The following is a 15,861-nucleotide window of genomic DNA, read 5'->3' on the forward strand; positions in this document are numbered from 1 at the left end:
TGGAAAACCTGTAAAGCTTCAGATTTTCATATTTTAACCTCAGATGTGGCACCTGCAGATCTCTAGAGAAGCTGTCCTGTCTACACTGACACATCATCTCTTGATTTTCATTTCCATGAATGACACTAAAGGCTCATCCACACTTGGCTTCTGCCCCATGCTTTCCATGCAGAGACAAGTGTTTCCTAGTCCCAGCATAAGCACTCCCCTGCCCCCCGCTTTCACCAGGAAAATGCACTCTTTAATGCTGATGACAATTTGGGTTTCTGCGGATTGCCAAGAGCGTTAAAGAGCTGGTTTCCATGAGCAAAGTAGCCAGGTGTGGGTGGGTGTGAAGAGAACCCTGATACAAACCGGAAAAGCATGGTGGGAAATGAGTGTTGATGAGTCCTTACAAGCACTGGTCAACATCTCTTGCATGTGTGAAGCTGAATAGCCGCATCATTTACCCATGTTTCCCACATTTTAAGACACCGTCTTATATTTATTTTACTCAAGAAAATAAGCCTATGGCTTATTTTCGGGGGGTGTCTTTTAAAAAAATTATTATTACTGTAAGTACCCCTCCTTACCGCAGCCAGCATTGCTGCTGCTGGATCCCGCTGGCTCAGGGCGCACAGCAAGGACAACGCCTCTGGCCAAAAGTTTAAGGGGGGAGTGTCGGGAAGTTCCATTGGGGGGGGAGTTGGAGGCACAATATTCCTCCATTGCAGGGCCTTCGTGGTCCCTTCCAATTCCACAATTCTGTGAAACTGAAGGACATCATCGTCAATGTTGGCATATGACAAAGGCGACCCTAAGCAAACCAAGCCGAGAACGGATGGCACAGGCAGAAAAGTCCCTCCTCCCCTGACGCTGCGGTGGACCTGCTGGCGGTGCTGAGCGGGGGGCCAAGGCCATAGAGCATGGCTCGCGCAGGTGACTGGAGCGGGAGCGCAAGGGCTGCCGTGGGGCTGAGCTGCACCATGCGGGCATCGCTGCTGGTGTTGCTGCTGCTGAGACTGGCGCTGGCGGGGGACGTGCCCGTTCCTGCGGCGGTGGTGAGGGCGCTGGCCAGCTTGGCGCGCTGCACTCGGCTGTTGATGCTGCTGCGCCGCGCAGATTGAGGAGCCGGCCTGCAGAGTTAGCGCCCAGGAGCGCCGCACGGAGTATCACCTCCTCAATCCAGCACGGCGCTGCTGGGCACTGACTCTGCAGACCGGCTCCTCAATCCGGTGCTCCGCGCAGCGCTGATCAGCGCCGACCCGACAGGCCGCCGGATCAAGGGAGCAGCCTGCTGGGTCGGCGCCCAGCACCGGATCGAGGAAGCTTCCGGGGGGGGGAGGGAGAAAGAGGGAAACGGTAGGGAGAGAAAACGTGCGAGTCCTCTCCCCTTTCTTTCCTGCTTAGCTGGCTTGCGGGCAGGCTGAAGCAATCGAGCCAACGTCTCTAACGACAGAACAGCCGTTTTCTCTCCCTGCCGACACCTTTTCCCTCTTTCTTTCCTCCCTCCCACCACCCTGGAAACCGATGGAGGCGAGGATCGATTGCTTTGGCCCGGGGCTTGCCATTTTACAGGAACAAACAACGTGAAAAGGAAAAAGAGGCAACAAGCCCGGTCAGTGGCGTCTCCCTCCCTCCACCAAATGGAACTTCCCGACACCCCCCCCCTTAAACTTTTGGCCAGAGGCGTCCTCAGGCCCCGTTCACACCTTTGCTGCTGGGCGCCGAACCTGCACGTAGACCTATGTCTTATTTTCGGGGTATGTCTTATATTTTTAAAATCTTAAAAATCCTGCCATGGCTTACTTTATGACTACGGCTTAAAAAAGGGGAAACACGGTAGGAACACAAGAAGGGCTGTAACTCAGTGGTAGAGCACACACTTTGCATGGAAAAGGTTCCAAAGTTCAATCCCCAGCATTTCTAGCTCCACCTAGAAATGTCCCCTGCCTGATACCCAGGAGAGCCTCTGCAAGTCAGTATCCCCAGTTATAAGCTAGATGGCCCAATGGCAGAGGCGTACTCAGGGTCCCTTGTACCCTTGGCAAAGAGCTGTAGTCATACCTCGGTTTAAGTACGCTTCGGTATGAGAAATTTCAGTTTAAGTACTCCGCGGACCAATCTGGAATGGATTAATCCACTTTCCATTACTTTCAATGGGAAAGTTCGCTTCAGGTTAAGTACGCTTCAGGTTAAGTACAGACTTCCAGAACCAATTGTGTACTTAAACCGAGGCACCACTGTACTGGCATCCCTCCCACCCGCTGAAAAAAAGAAGCAGCCAAGGTTGCCTGGATAGGAGGAACGTGCTCCCTGCCTATAAGTCACTCCAGGGAGTCCTTTTGTCCCCTCCAGCAACAGCACCTTTTCCTGCTGGAGATCCTGGCGGATTCCCTGAGCCGAGAGAGAAGGAGCTCCAGGTGTCTTGGGAGGACTCCCAACACCTGATAGGTGATTGCTGCACACCGCCTCAGGCCTACCCCCCCCCCCGCCGGCTGGGGGGCCGGTTTCGGCAACCCCTAGGTACACCTCTGCCCAATTATCTAACATGGTATAAAGCAGTTTCTTAGATTCCTGCAGGATCAAAGGTCCAACCTAAGGTGCTTCTTAGGAACTCACAAGCAGAACTTGAAGGCAAGCAGCCTCCCTCTGCTGTAGCAATTGGTTCTTCAGTGACATGCTGTCAGAAACAGTTTGTCCATCTTACATAAAACAGGGATAGGGCAACCCAGCAGCAGCAGCACCCCATGTTGTCAATTACAACTCCAATCAGCACCAGATAGTATGGCACCAATGCCCAGGGATGATGGGAGCAGTAGTTCAGTGACACCAGAACAGCCACACATTCCCCATCCCTACCATAGGAAATCCATGAGCCCTTTCTCCCAGTTCGGATCCTTAGGCAGCCAAAATGACACAATCCATTCACAAGAGGGAGGTACCAGCTGGCTCAGGGAGACCCAGAAGTTTGCACAAGTAAGCTATAAATAAACTGTTTTTAGGAAGGAAAACAAAGGGGAGATATTTCAGTGAAGACTGAACATGCTCAATGGATATTGATTGATAGTAGATTGCAGAGGGTAGAATGGAATATCCTGAAAAAGGGCAAAGCTGGCTGGCTAAAATTCTGAACAGGACCTCTCCAGATAGCAGGTCCCACTTTCCATCACCAACAACCATTGACAGGGCTTTCCCACAGGAGTCTGTATAATTCACTTTCTATACTTTGTATAGCTTGTGAAATATACTCGGAGTCGAGAGTGAATTTCATGCTCTTTATTCAGCTCATAGTCATCAAGGAGAAGAAGAGAAGACGAATCGCTCTTTTCCCAAAACCATCTGCTTATATACATTATTTACACAATGGGCCTTGCGTGATTGGCTACTTCAGGGCTACACCTGTGGGCCAATTATATTGTGGATTGACTTCTGCCTGCAGCCTGATTGGCTGCTCCTACAGGCCAATCAGGTAGCAGATTCACTTCTGCCAGCCGCCTGATTGGCTGCTCCAGCAGGCCAATCAGGTTGCGGATTCACTTCCACCTGGAGTTGGATTGGGTAGCTCCCGCTGATTCTGAATCCTATTGTTCTAGGATTCAGCTCAGTACATAACACCCCTCCCCTCTAAGTTCCAGTCCTGCCCGGGAAGTTGCATTCGTAGTCCCCAAGGTCTGCTGGCCGCCTCCGTGTGCGTTGTGGCCTGGGGTGTTCCTTGGTCAGGGGTTCTGGTTCTGGCTCGTGTTCCGAGGCTGCTGGCTGTGCTGGGGCTGTCTGGTCTGGCGCCACTGAACCACTAGGTTGTGGCTCTGGTTCCGGTGTCCTTCCAGCCTCGGGGCGCCCCTCTGTGCCTACTGCTTCTGCTTCCCCTGCCCACCCCTCTCGCTCTACAGGCCTCACTGCCCTGCTGTCCCCTTGGGACCCCTCTGTCCCACTCTCCTCCCGGGTTCCTCCTGGGAATCGTCGCCGTAGCTGGTCGCAGTGGCGGCGCCAACATTGCCCCCCTTCCGTTAGTACCTCGTACGACACGGGACCGGGCACCTTGGTGACTGTGGCGGGTACCCATGCTGGGCCTGCCCCAAAATTCTTTGCATACACTGGGTCCTGGGCCACAAATGTCCGGGAGATCCTGCCTTTCCCCACCACTACCTCATCCTGAGCTCTGTCGGGGTGAAGTCGGTCCAGTCTAGTTGCAAGGCGCCGGCCCATTAGTAGTTCAGCTGGGCTCCGGCCCGTCGTTGTGCTTGGGGTGCTGTGCTGTGCTAGAAGAAATGCGGCAAGGCGGTATTCCCAGTCCCCTTGTGTCATGCGGCGGAGGCTGTCCTTGGTGGTCCGCACCATGCGCTCCGCTTGGCCATTGGTGGCAGGGTGGAATGGTGCTGAGCGGATGTGGCGGATGGCGTTCTGCGCTGTGAAGGTCTGGAACTCCTCTGACGTGAATGCGGTTCCATTGTCCGAGACGAGGGTGTCAGGGAGCCCGTGGGTTGCAAACAGCTTACGTAGTACCCGGATGGCTGCCGCCGTAGAAGTGGACGGTACCAGTGCGACCTCCAGCCATTTGGTGTAGGAATCCACCACTATGAAGAATGTTTTTCCCTGGAAGGGGCCAGCGAAGTCCACGTGCAAGCGTGACCATGGTTGTCGGGCGGACTCCCAGGGCTGGACTGGGGCCCTTGGGGGATCCGGGCGGGATTCTTGGCAGGTCTGGCAGTGTTGGACCCAGGCCTCTATCTCTCTGTCAATCCCCGGCCACCACACATAACTCCTGGCAAGGGCCTTCATCCTCACTACCCCTGGGTGTGTCTCGTGTAGGGCTGTGAGGACCCTTTTGCGGAGGGGCTGGGGAACAACAACCCTGCTTCCCCATAACAGGCACCCCTTGTGGGCCGACAGTTCATGTTTGCGGTTTGTGTAGCCAGCGAATTCTGGCCCGGGGCTGCTGCTGGGCCATCCTCGCCACACCCAGTCCAGGACCCGGGAGATGACCCTATCTTTTGTGGAATGGTGCGCAACTTCTTGTGCCTGAATGGGTCGGTCGGGAAGCAGCTCCAGGGTCATAACCTCTTGCACAGGCGCTGGGTCGGGGCCTGTTTCTGGTAGTGGTAGCCTGCTGAGGGCGTCTGCGTGGCCCATCGCCTTCCCAGGGCGGTGGATTAGTGCATACTGGTAGCCGGCAAGGAAAATTGACCACCTGAGGACACGTGGAGACAACACTTGGGGGGTCTGCTTCTCGGGGGCAAACAGGCCAAGCAACGGCTTGTGGTCAGTCACTATGGTAAAGGGCCGCCCGTACAAGAAATCATGGAATTTTTTTACGCCCTTCACGATTGCCAGACCCTCCTTGTCAATCTGTGAGTAGTTTCGTTCGGCTGCAGCAAGCGTCTGGGAGAAGTATGCCACCGGCACCTCTCTTCCATCCGGGAGTTGGTGTCCCAGGACAGCGCCGATGCCATAGGGAGAGGCGTCGCATGCCAGCACCACTGGCAGCCTCTCGTCGAAGTGTGCCAAGACCGAGTTCGAGACGAGCAAGTCCTTGACTGCCTGGAATGCGGCCCTTTGTCGCTGGCCCCACACCCAAGGGGCCCTTTTATCTAGGAGTCTGTGTAGGGGCTCCGCTACCGCTGCCTTATGGGGAAGGAAGGCATGGTAAAAGTTCAATAGTCCCAAGAATGACTGAAGTTCGGGCTTGCTCTTGGGCGCTGGGGCCTCACAAATGGCCCGTACCTTGTCACCGGTTGGATGGACCCCTTCTGCGTCCACCTTAAATCCCAGAAAGTCCACCTGCGGCACTCCCAGTAAACACTTTTCCCGCTTCACCTTGAGGCCCGCCGTCTGGAAACGGTGCAGGACGGAGCGGAGGCGGTCCTCAAATTCCTCTGGTGTGGGCCCGGCGATCAGTACATCATCGAAGAAGGGGGTGACGCCAGGAATCCCTTTAAGGAGAGAGTCCATTAGATTCTGGAATATGCCTGGTGCCACGCTAACGCCAAATTGCAGCCGCTTTACTCTGAATGCCCCTCTGTGCGTCACAATCGTCTGAGCCTCTGCTGTGGCTTCGTCCACAGGCAACTGTTGATACGCTTGGGCCAAGTCCAGTTTGCCAAAGATTTTTGACCCAGCCAGGGTGGCGAGGACATGGCTGACCACTGGCACTGGGTATGCATGGGCCGTGAGAGCCTTGTTTATGGTGCATTTGTAGTCTGCACAGATGCGGACCGAACCGTTAGGCTTGACGGGTGTGACAATTGGAGTTTCCCAGGGGGAGTTGGGCACCGGCTCCAGCACTCCTTGCTCCACGAGCCGGTCCAATTCCTCGTCTATGCGGGGTTTCAGGGCGAACGGGACCCGGCGGGCCTTGTGCCTGATGGGTCGTACAGCGGGGTCTAGCTGTAGGGCAATGGGGGGTCCTGTATATCGTCCCAATGCCCCATCGAAAACCCCTGGAAACTCTTTGCATATGGCGTCCACGTCCACTTGTAAGCTAGTGCGGTTCACCCCGGTAACGGCTAGCCCCAGAGGTCCAAACCATGCCAGTCCCAGTAAGCTAACGTAGGGGCCCTTAACTACCAGCAAGTCCAATTGTTGCTTTCGCCCTCGATATTTAACCCTGAAGGTCCCCACCCCCATTGTAGGGACCTTACGTTTCTGGAAGTCCCGGAGGGTGAATGGGGCCGGCCTTAGTTTGGGACCCCCATTAGGGCACAGTTCCCTTAATGTTCGGGCCGAGATTATGGATAGAGTTGAACCTGTGTCCAGCTCCATGCGGCATGGGGCTCCCTCTATCTGTACCTCTATATAAATTTTCTCTGTGCTGGGATGGGGCAACTGGAATACCTGGTAGTCCGTGATCTCCGTCGAGTTGCCTTGGTGCATGGTGCCGTGTGACCTGGGGCTCCTGGGTCGGTCATCTGATGCTTGTCGACGGGTGAGTTGAGCCCGACACACCCGGGCGATGTGTCCCAATTTTCTGCACTGCCTGCACTCTGCGTTGCGGAAACGACAGGTCCTCCTCTCGTGGTTCTCCCCGCAGCTTGCACAGTTCCCTCCTTCTCGTCGAGGCTGCTGTGGTGTGTGTGCTGCTTGAGTGCGCCGCTGTACTCGGTGTACTTCCTCCCTGTCAGATTCGGATTCGTCGGTGAGGTCTTCGTGGTAGACCCTCGGTTGGGATGGCGGGGCCGGTCGTGCCTCTTGCGTTGACCTCTCGGCGGCTTCGGTTGCCAGGGCTTCCTCCAGAGCAATCTGGAACGTGAGGTCTTTTTTGGCGTAGAGGCGTCGTTGCAACATCTCGTCCCTCAGGCCACCAACGAGGCGGTCACGAAGCATGTTCTCCAACTCTGAGAAGTTGCATAACCGGGCGGCTTGGCGGAGGGAGGTCACAAACCCAGTTATGGTTTCCCCCGGGGCTTGCCGCTTTGCGTAGAAGGCATTTCGGCAAGCTACCACCGAGGGCTGTGGTGAGAAGTGCTCCTTCAGCCGTTCCATTATTGTTTTGTAAGAGACGGTAGCGACATCTCTAGGTGCAAGGAGAGCCCGGGCGATTTCAAACGTCTCCTCTCCACAGACACTGAAGAATGTCGCCCTCTTCATGGCATCGTTGGTGACTTCTTTTGCTTGCAGGAGGAAGTTGAAACGGGCGGCGTACCCTTCCCAGTCTCCTGATGCTGGTTTGAATGGCGAGAAGCTGCTGTCGGTTGCCATTCTGGGTTCCTTGGGTCCTGGAGCTGAAGCCTGGATGCACGGTGCGATGCAGCGGTGCAGCAGGTGGCGGTGCTGCGGTGCAGTGCGTGGTGGCGGTCAGCTCAGCAGGATCCCACCTTCGTCGCCAGTGAAATATACTCGGAGTCGAGAGTGAATTTCATGCTCTTTATTCAGCTCATAGTCATCAAGGAGAAGAAGAGAAGACGAATCGCTCTTTTCCCAAAACCATCTGCTTATATACATTATTTACACAATGGGCCTTGCGTGATTGGCTACTTCAGGGCTACACCTGTGGGCCAATTATATTGTGGATTGACTTCTGCCTGCAGCCTGATTGGCTGCTCCTACAGGCCAATCAGGTAGCAGATTCACTTCTGCCAGCCGCCTGATTGGCTGCTCCAGCAGGCCAATCAGGTTGCGGATTCACTTCCACCTGGAGTTGGATTGGGTAGCTCCCGCTGATTCTGAATCCTATTGTTCTAGGATTCAGCTCAGTACATAACAGCTTGTATAATTCACTTTCTATAATCCAGCCATTAAGGAGGTTTTTACATTCATAAAAGGTAAAGGCAAAGGGACCCCTGACCATTAGGTCCAGTTGTGACCGACTCTGGGGTTGCGGCGCTCATCTCGTGTTATTGGCTGAGGAAGCCGGCGTACAGCTTCTAGGTCATGTGGCCAGCATGACAAAGCCGTTGCTGGTGAACCAGAGCAGCGCACGGAAACGCTGTTTACCTTCCTGCTGTAGCAGGACCTATTTATCTACTTACACTTTGACGTGCTTTCAAACTGCTAGGTTGTCAGGAGCAGGGACCAAGCAACAGGAGCTCACCCTGTCGCAGGGATTCGAACTGCTGACCTTCTGATTGGCGAGCCCTAGGTTCTGTGGTTTAACCCACAGCGCCACCCGCGTCCCTATTTACATTCATACCTCCCATCAAACGCAGGAAAAGCAAAAGCGCTGTCAGTGTCGTGAGTGAAAAGTAGCCCCAACACACCAGCAGCCTAAGTGGGATGTCTCGAAGACATCACTTACGCACACCAGACTGTAAATAACCCAAGCTATGAAAGAAAATGTGCGCTGTGCATGAAACAACCTGTGGAGCTCACTGTCAAAAGCAGAGAACTGCACAGCTGGGATACTTTAAAAGCCAATCTCATCTCGTAAATGCTATTATTACAGAGACTTGTTAGTTTGGTTAACGTCAAAGCTTGTTATATCACAACATAGCTCACCAAGGAAAAATATTTTCAAATGCTTGGGATGGGAAATATATTTTGGAGGATTTATATCCTGGACCTCTTCACATATGGTCTCAATAATATAAAACAATGCAAAAATAAAATGTAGTTATAAACATCTGAACAAATCCATTTCTCATGTAACACTCCCCCCCCCCCAACTCTTTCACAAGTTTCACACTTCTGGGCAGCCGAACTAAAGTTCATGCACGAAGGCAAAACCAGAACCAACCATGAAAACGGATCACACTCTCTGAAACGGCAACTTTAAATACTGAAGACAAGAGAAAATGAGGGTGCCATGTAGAAGGCACTTTCAATTTTGCCAAAACCAATCATTGCTAATGTATAGTTAATAAAGGAACAAAGGAGCTTGGTGGTACTTCAGGGAAATATTGTAAAAAAGGAAAACATACAGCAGGTGGAGGAGCCTAGAGAGAAGGAAGGAAGGAAGGAAGGAGGAAGAGTTACTGGAAAACTGACTTGTATTGCCAATGCAGAGGCATTAAAAATGGACTTCCCAAAGTGAGCCTGACTTTGCCCTAGCGAGATGAAAGTGAGATGCTTTTCTAAGCACAAAACCCTCCATGTAGATATGACAATAGCATAGGCATGTACTTCAGGCATACGCAGTCCATCACAGCTTCCAACACCGAACAGTGAAACGCACATGTGCTTTGTACTAGCCCCCCACCCCACTCTTCGTACATGACAGTGTTTTCTGATTTGGAAAAGTGCTCACAGGTAACCCAAGGCCTGAGAGAGATGCCCATTCTTGGTGGTGGAGGAAGAGAAAGGGGAGAGGCAGGCAGAGAACAGGCGCGACCGTGCGCTCCCCTCCGGGGCTTTCTCCCACTTACCTATAGTGGAGACCACGGTGCTCACGAAATAAAAAGCCCCCGGGAAATCCCACCGGGGCAGCGTGTTGTTGATTCGGATGCCGGCCACGTAGGCGTCCTCGTACTCGCGCAGGAGCTCCTGCAGCTCGGCCGGCGTGAGGTTGAACCTGTGCGAGAAGTTCTCCAGCCTCTCCAGCCACTTCTCCTGCGCTCGCAGCTCCGTGGGCCGCTCGAGGGCAGAGAAGACAGCCGCGCCGCACAGCAGATACGAGACGATCAGGACGGCCAGGAGCGCAAAGCGGGCGTTGTCCTCGTTGAAGGCGTACAGGCCGGGCGCGGGGCAGCAGCACACCCCGCGGCACCCCATCGCCCCCCTCCGCCCGACGGCGCGCCCTACCGGTGCGCCCCCCGGCGGCCCATCTCACTCGATACTCTGCGGGCAACACGTCAGGAGGCCTGGCCGCCGGTTCCCAGCACCTGGCGGTGGCCGCGACAACGAACCGCGCGATCCTCGACGGCGAGCGGAGCCCCAGGACTCCCCGAGGCGGCGGCGGCGGCAAGGTTGGCGACTGTTGCAGAGCAGGGCGCAGAAGCGAAAGGCTGCGAGGGCATCGCAGGGGTCCCGTCCGTGGAGCCGGCGAGCCTACCTTGAATGGAGTTCAATGGTCACCCGAGGCAGAGACGGGCGGGTGGGTGGCTGGGGGCTTGCTCCCGAGTAGTACAGCCCGCTCGCAGTCGAGGGCTCTTGCGGTCCCAACCTCCGCTCCTCCGACCTCGGCGAAATAGTTCTCGTTCGGTCGGGCCAGTTTCTTTTTCCGCCGGGATCTATAGAGCACGTGGCCCGGCTCGCTTTCCCCGGCTCGCGATTGAAAAAGCACGAACTCCGCCCCGAAGTTCAGCTTTCTTGGGAGTCGTCATGCTCCCGGCGCCGGAGCCTGCTTAGAGCCTTGCCAAATACGACGTGATTAAAAAGAACAAGGGAATGTTTCTCTGATCATATGCAGAGCGCATTTTTCTCTCTCCAGCGAGTCAACACAGCCCGCGCTGACCTATCCCAAGCGTAGATCACAGGGACGGTTTCAGAACCAGGCCAGCATCTTTTACTTGGTATCTAAGCCGCCACCGTTTCCACCCACAATCCACGACGGGTTTTTTTCTCTCCCCCTCATCCTGTGCTTCTCTCCAGCCCTCTAAGGCAGCCCCCAAGACCTGCGCCGGGGTTTAAGGCAAGGGCAGCTCCGCCCTCCGATGCCGCTCTCCGAGCTCAGCCTTCCCAAGACCGTGAACTTGCGGCCAACTCCTTTAAGGGGATGATCCGGGCGCGGCGGGGCGCTGGCTGGGAAGAGCTTCGCCCCAGCCCCTTGCGCCTTCCCACCTCTTCTACTTGAAAAGTCGGACGCCGAGCTCGTTGCTCTTCTGAGTGCGCAACGCTAGGGGCAGGTGAGGGGTTTGGGAAGAAAGCGGACCCGTTTCTTGCCCTGTTTGGACTCAGGCAGCGGCAGGGAAAGACGCCGGGGTCTGACCGTGGTCCCGCGCGGTTGGATGGAGAAGACTGTTGCCTGTGCCATTTCACACCGGGCGGGGATGTTCCTAAGGAGATGCCCAGATGAGATGCTCTTCTTCGGAAGTCCAGGCAAGCAGGACTGTGCTACTCGCGGCCAGCCAGGCGCGATCTCGTCCCTGCTTTGCAGCCGGTCTTCGCGGGCAAAACAAGGTTAGCGGGATCCTGCCTCCGCCTCCGCGCTGCTAGAGCCCCGAGGTGACCTGCTTGTCTCTGGATCGGTCCTGATTCGGCCGAGATTTCTGTGTGGCGCCTTTGTTGCGTGAGTTGAAAGAGGCTGCAGGAGCAGGTGCCTTCAAGTCCATTTTTCTCTGCCCCAGTAAAGTTCCGGGATCCTCCAGCCTCCCAGCAGCTTGGAGGAGGAGGACCGGTCTGCGATTCATTTAACGATGCAACAAATACAGTAGTTAGTCGGGACTGCTATATTCAGCCGCTGACACGCTCCAGTTTTAAAGCTCGCTAGCCTCTCTGCCTTCTGCCTGTCTCAGCTCCATGGGTTATTGCCATTTCCAGCCCATCTTTTCCCCAAGGGTTTCAAGGTGGCCTCCGTGTCCCTCCCTTTAATCACTCACAACGTGATTAACCTGGAAGCCAACCAATGATGAGAAACCAGTAGCTCTTACAACAAACAACAACAACTTATTACCTATACACACACAGCCCATCTGACTGAGTTGCCCCAACCATCTGGGCAGCTTCCAACAGAATATAAAAACACAGCAAAATATCAGACCATTAAAAGCTTCCCCATACAGGGCTGCCTTCAGAAAGTCATATAATTGTTTATCTCTTTGACATCTGAAGGGAGGGCATTCCACAGGGCGGGTGCCACCACTGCCAAGGCCCTCTGCCTGGTTCCCTGTCACTTCACTTTCCGCAGTGAGGGAACTGCCAGAAGGCCCTTGGAACTGGACCTCAGGGCCAAGGGAAGTGGAGATGCTCCGTCAAGTATGCAGGACCAAGACATATTCCGTTATCCATAGTTTAGGAATGCAGGATGTAATTTTGAACGCAGCCTTTTACATGCTCACTTTGTGCTGGATCCAAAGCTGTGACTAATGGAGAAATAAGATATTTGGTGGTGTTAATGCTGTGAGGCCCCCCTCTCATAGTTGCCAAGTTATCCCTTTTTAAAAGGGATTTTCCCTTATGCTGAATAGGCTTCCTCGCGAGAAAAGGGAAAACTTGGCAGCTATGCCCCCTCTCGGCAATCTTATACTCATGGTGTAAAGGTAAAGGGACCCCTGACCATTAGGTCCAGTTGTGACCGACTCTGGGGTTGTGGCGCTCATCTTGCGTTATTGGCCAAGGGAGCCAGTGTACAGCTTCCAGGTCATGTGGCCAGAATGACAAAGCCGCTTCTGGAGAACCAGAGCAGCACACGCAAACGCCTTTTACCTTCCTGCTATAGTGGTACCTATTGATCTACTTGCACTTTGACGTGCTTTCAAACTGCTAGGTTGGCAGGAGCTGGGACCGAGCAACGGGAGCTCACCCCGTTGCGGGGATTCGAACTGTCGACCTTCTGATCGGCAAGCCCTAGGCTCAGTGGTTTAACCCACAGTGCCACCCGCGTCCCTCTACTCATGGTGTATATATGTGCAAATAAAACTATATCATAAAGACACCAGTCTCCACTGGTCTTCATTCCAAGGAAAGCAAACCCTGGAAAAGTGCTGGCACCCCTGGAGTTTCTCACTATTCACAGTATTATATTGTATAAGCTTTTGTGGACTCAAGGCCACTCTCACCAGATGCACAAAATTGGTGGTGCTAGACTTTGAGGTCAAACTGCAGGGACCCATAAAGCTGTTTTTTAATTTTCAAAAACTTCTTATAGGAAGAGGGCAATGGGCCAAGTACAGTGGTGCCTCACTAGACGAATTTAATTTGTTCCACGGGTCTTTTCTTATAGTGAAAAATTCATCTAGCGAATCCCATAGGAATGCATTGAAATTTTTTTGAATTTTTTTTTGCCCATAGGAACGCACTAATTGAATTTCAATACATTCCTATGGGAAACCGTAATTCGCTAGACAAATTTTTCATAAAACGAATTCATCTAGCGAGGCAACCTCTGCTCGAAAAATCCTTTCGTTAAGCGGAAATTTCGTTAAGCAGGGCATTCGTTAAGCGAGGCACCACTGTACATCCATGGCTGCAGATGCTCATTTTATTATTTTTAAATACTTTTTTCCTGCAATGATGTGTTGATTATGCCATGTGTAGCACCAGGGCAGCAAGATGTAAACCCTCATTTGATCACTATAGTTATAATAGTACTGTGATATTCTTGCAAACTGGTTTGTGGACTGTTGCTTTTGCTCTATGTATCAGGAATGTAGAAGCAGTTTAAAGCATAGAATGATAATGGAGAGGTAGGAGGACAAAAATGTTAGATGTGGGCTTTACAGCTAAATAACACTTAACGACCTTATCAAGATCCTTTAGGCAGCTAAATCAAGGGAATAAAATTACCTACGGTAATTGTTATCCTCAGTAGCTCTATATGCACATGGGTGTAGAGAAAGGAATGTAAACAGTGAATTTAAATGGGAGTGAAATGCAGAAAATAACAGCCTGGGACAATTACAATAAAGATTAAGTGTATGCAAAATAAGCAGTGACTATTCACAAAAGCAATGACTGGTAATTTAAAAATTATTTAGTAACCACACTTATAATTCTTTTCCATCAGTGCACAAAAGGTGGTTTATAGACAAAAGTAATGCCTTGCATGCCAATACAAATGATATGAAAAGCAGCAGCGACAGGGAGGGAATAAGCAAAATTCTGGTCCAAACTTTGCCATGAAGTTATGTAACTATTATTCCAAATCTATCTTCCTCTCTTCACTATCCTGTTTGGAACACAGCATGTGTTATGAGAGACTTTTCACAAATGTCAGCTGTCTGCAAAGTTGCAGGAAAACAAAGCTTTTCAGGATTGCATATACAAACTTCCTGCTCCAGTACTTTGGATGGTGTTTTTTTTAAAAAAAAGAAAGAAAGAAATGGGATCAAAGATAGCTACATTTAATAATATGAAATTCCTTTACATACCAGAAGAGGGGACTCATATTGTGAACATGGCCCACTACTGTATTTCCTCACCAGGGGATGGAAGAGCGGCAGATACATTTCAATAAATATGTGTTTTAAAACATTGGCCTGAATTCTCTGTCAGCAGAACTCCTGGTTACAAAATATTACCACCAGCAAAAGAGCGCCAGCTTTCCTCTGCGGCCCCTTGAGCCCCCTAGAAAGCTACTTCAGATGATGGGGTAACTGCTGCTACATCCAGATGAGTGTGGGGAATACAAAAAATGTCTCCCTCCTGCCAGCAGATCATCTTGGCTACGAGTCCTGGAAGACCTGCTCCCTGCCTTGCAGGCCTTTTTCCACCTGGCCTAGGAGGCTGGGGTCCTGACTGACTCCAACTAGAAATGCTGAGACTGCTGAACAGTTGGGTTATAGTTTAGCGGGGGTTGTTGCTATTTTAGATATTACTTTGTATATTTATTTAATATCTCATTATGATTTATGTGGAAATAAGTTAAATTTTGTTGTGTACAATTTATTGTTCATGACTACTTTTGTTATGTTGTAATTACGGTATGTGATATTTTTCATGTTGTCAGCGGCTTTGAGCATGGTTTTAGCTATGAAAAGGCAGACATACAAATAAAATTATTTATGTATGTACATTGAAAGCCCTTCCACAAACAGAAGAAGTCCTTTTGCTTTCAGAAGCAGTTATTTGGATCCAAGCCGTAATTTCTTGTAAAAACAATAGATATTGGGAGAAATATAATTTAGAAGAGGAAGCAAAATGCTTAATATACAGTTACTAGGCAACATCTTTAGTACTGGGAGATTGTCTATATACAATGCCACTACTACAGAGAACCTTAATTCTTTATGTCTACTCAGTCAAAGGGCTCAAATGGGAGGCAGTCTAATTACTGTTCATGACACTGAAAACAAAAGCAGAATAGCTGACATTATTCCTTGTTTAGTGCAATTTTTGTGAACATTCCTAAATTTTTATATGCATGTAACTGAAGTCAGAGGGTAGACCTATGCATTTTATTTTCAGCTATCAAGCTACATTAATAAGTCTAAACATTACATTGTTGGAAATAATGCTTGGTTATGAATATCTTTTGATAATATTTTCCTCAACAGAGTTCTTGATTACTGCAAGGCATTAATAAGCTCTATACCAGGCATCCCCAAACTTCGGCCCTCCAGATGTTTTGGACTACAATTCCCATCTTCCCTGACCACTGGTCCTGTTAGCTAGGGATCATGGGAGTTGTAGGCCAAAACATCTGGAGGGCCGGAGTTTGGGGATGCCTGCTCTATACTCTTGTTCTTTTGCATATTTGAGGTTTACCAGTTTTCACTTCACACCTGTATTGGTAATGAACCAACAGTATGAAAGTACTTCTTGCATTCATTTCAGATCCTTCAGGTTAAAAAAGTTGAGTGAGAGGCAGTGATATAGAGAACTGGGCCAAAGCAAACAAGATGACTTTTA

General features: G+C 51.5%; 1 protein-coding gene across 1 annotated transcript in view; it reads right to left on the bottom strand.

Annotated features, from left to right (window-relative positions):
* Positions 1 to 10,125, bottom strand: part of KCNK13 (potassium two pore domain channel subfamily K member 13) — a 61,703-nt gene extending 51,578 nt beyond the window's left edge. Inside the window, exon 1 of the mRNA XM_035101887.2 lies at positions 9,780 to 10,125. Within this exon, the coding sequence (XP_034957778.1) occupies positions 9,780 to 10,125 (346 nt within the window). The remainder of the gene's footprint in view (positions 1 to 9,779) is intronic.
* Positions 10,126 to 15,861: the final 5,736 nt, after the last annotated feature.

The sequence above is a fragment of the Zootoca vivipara genome, chromosome 1 (assembly GCF_963506605.1).
Source record: "Zootoca vivipara chromosome 1, rZooViv1.1, whole genome shotgun sequence".
Lineage (NCBI taxonomy): Eukaryota > Metazoa > Chordata > Lepidosauria > Squamata > Lacertidae > Zootoca > Zootoca vivipara.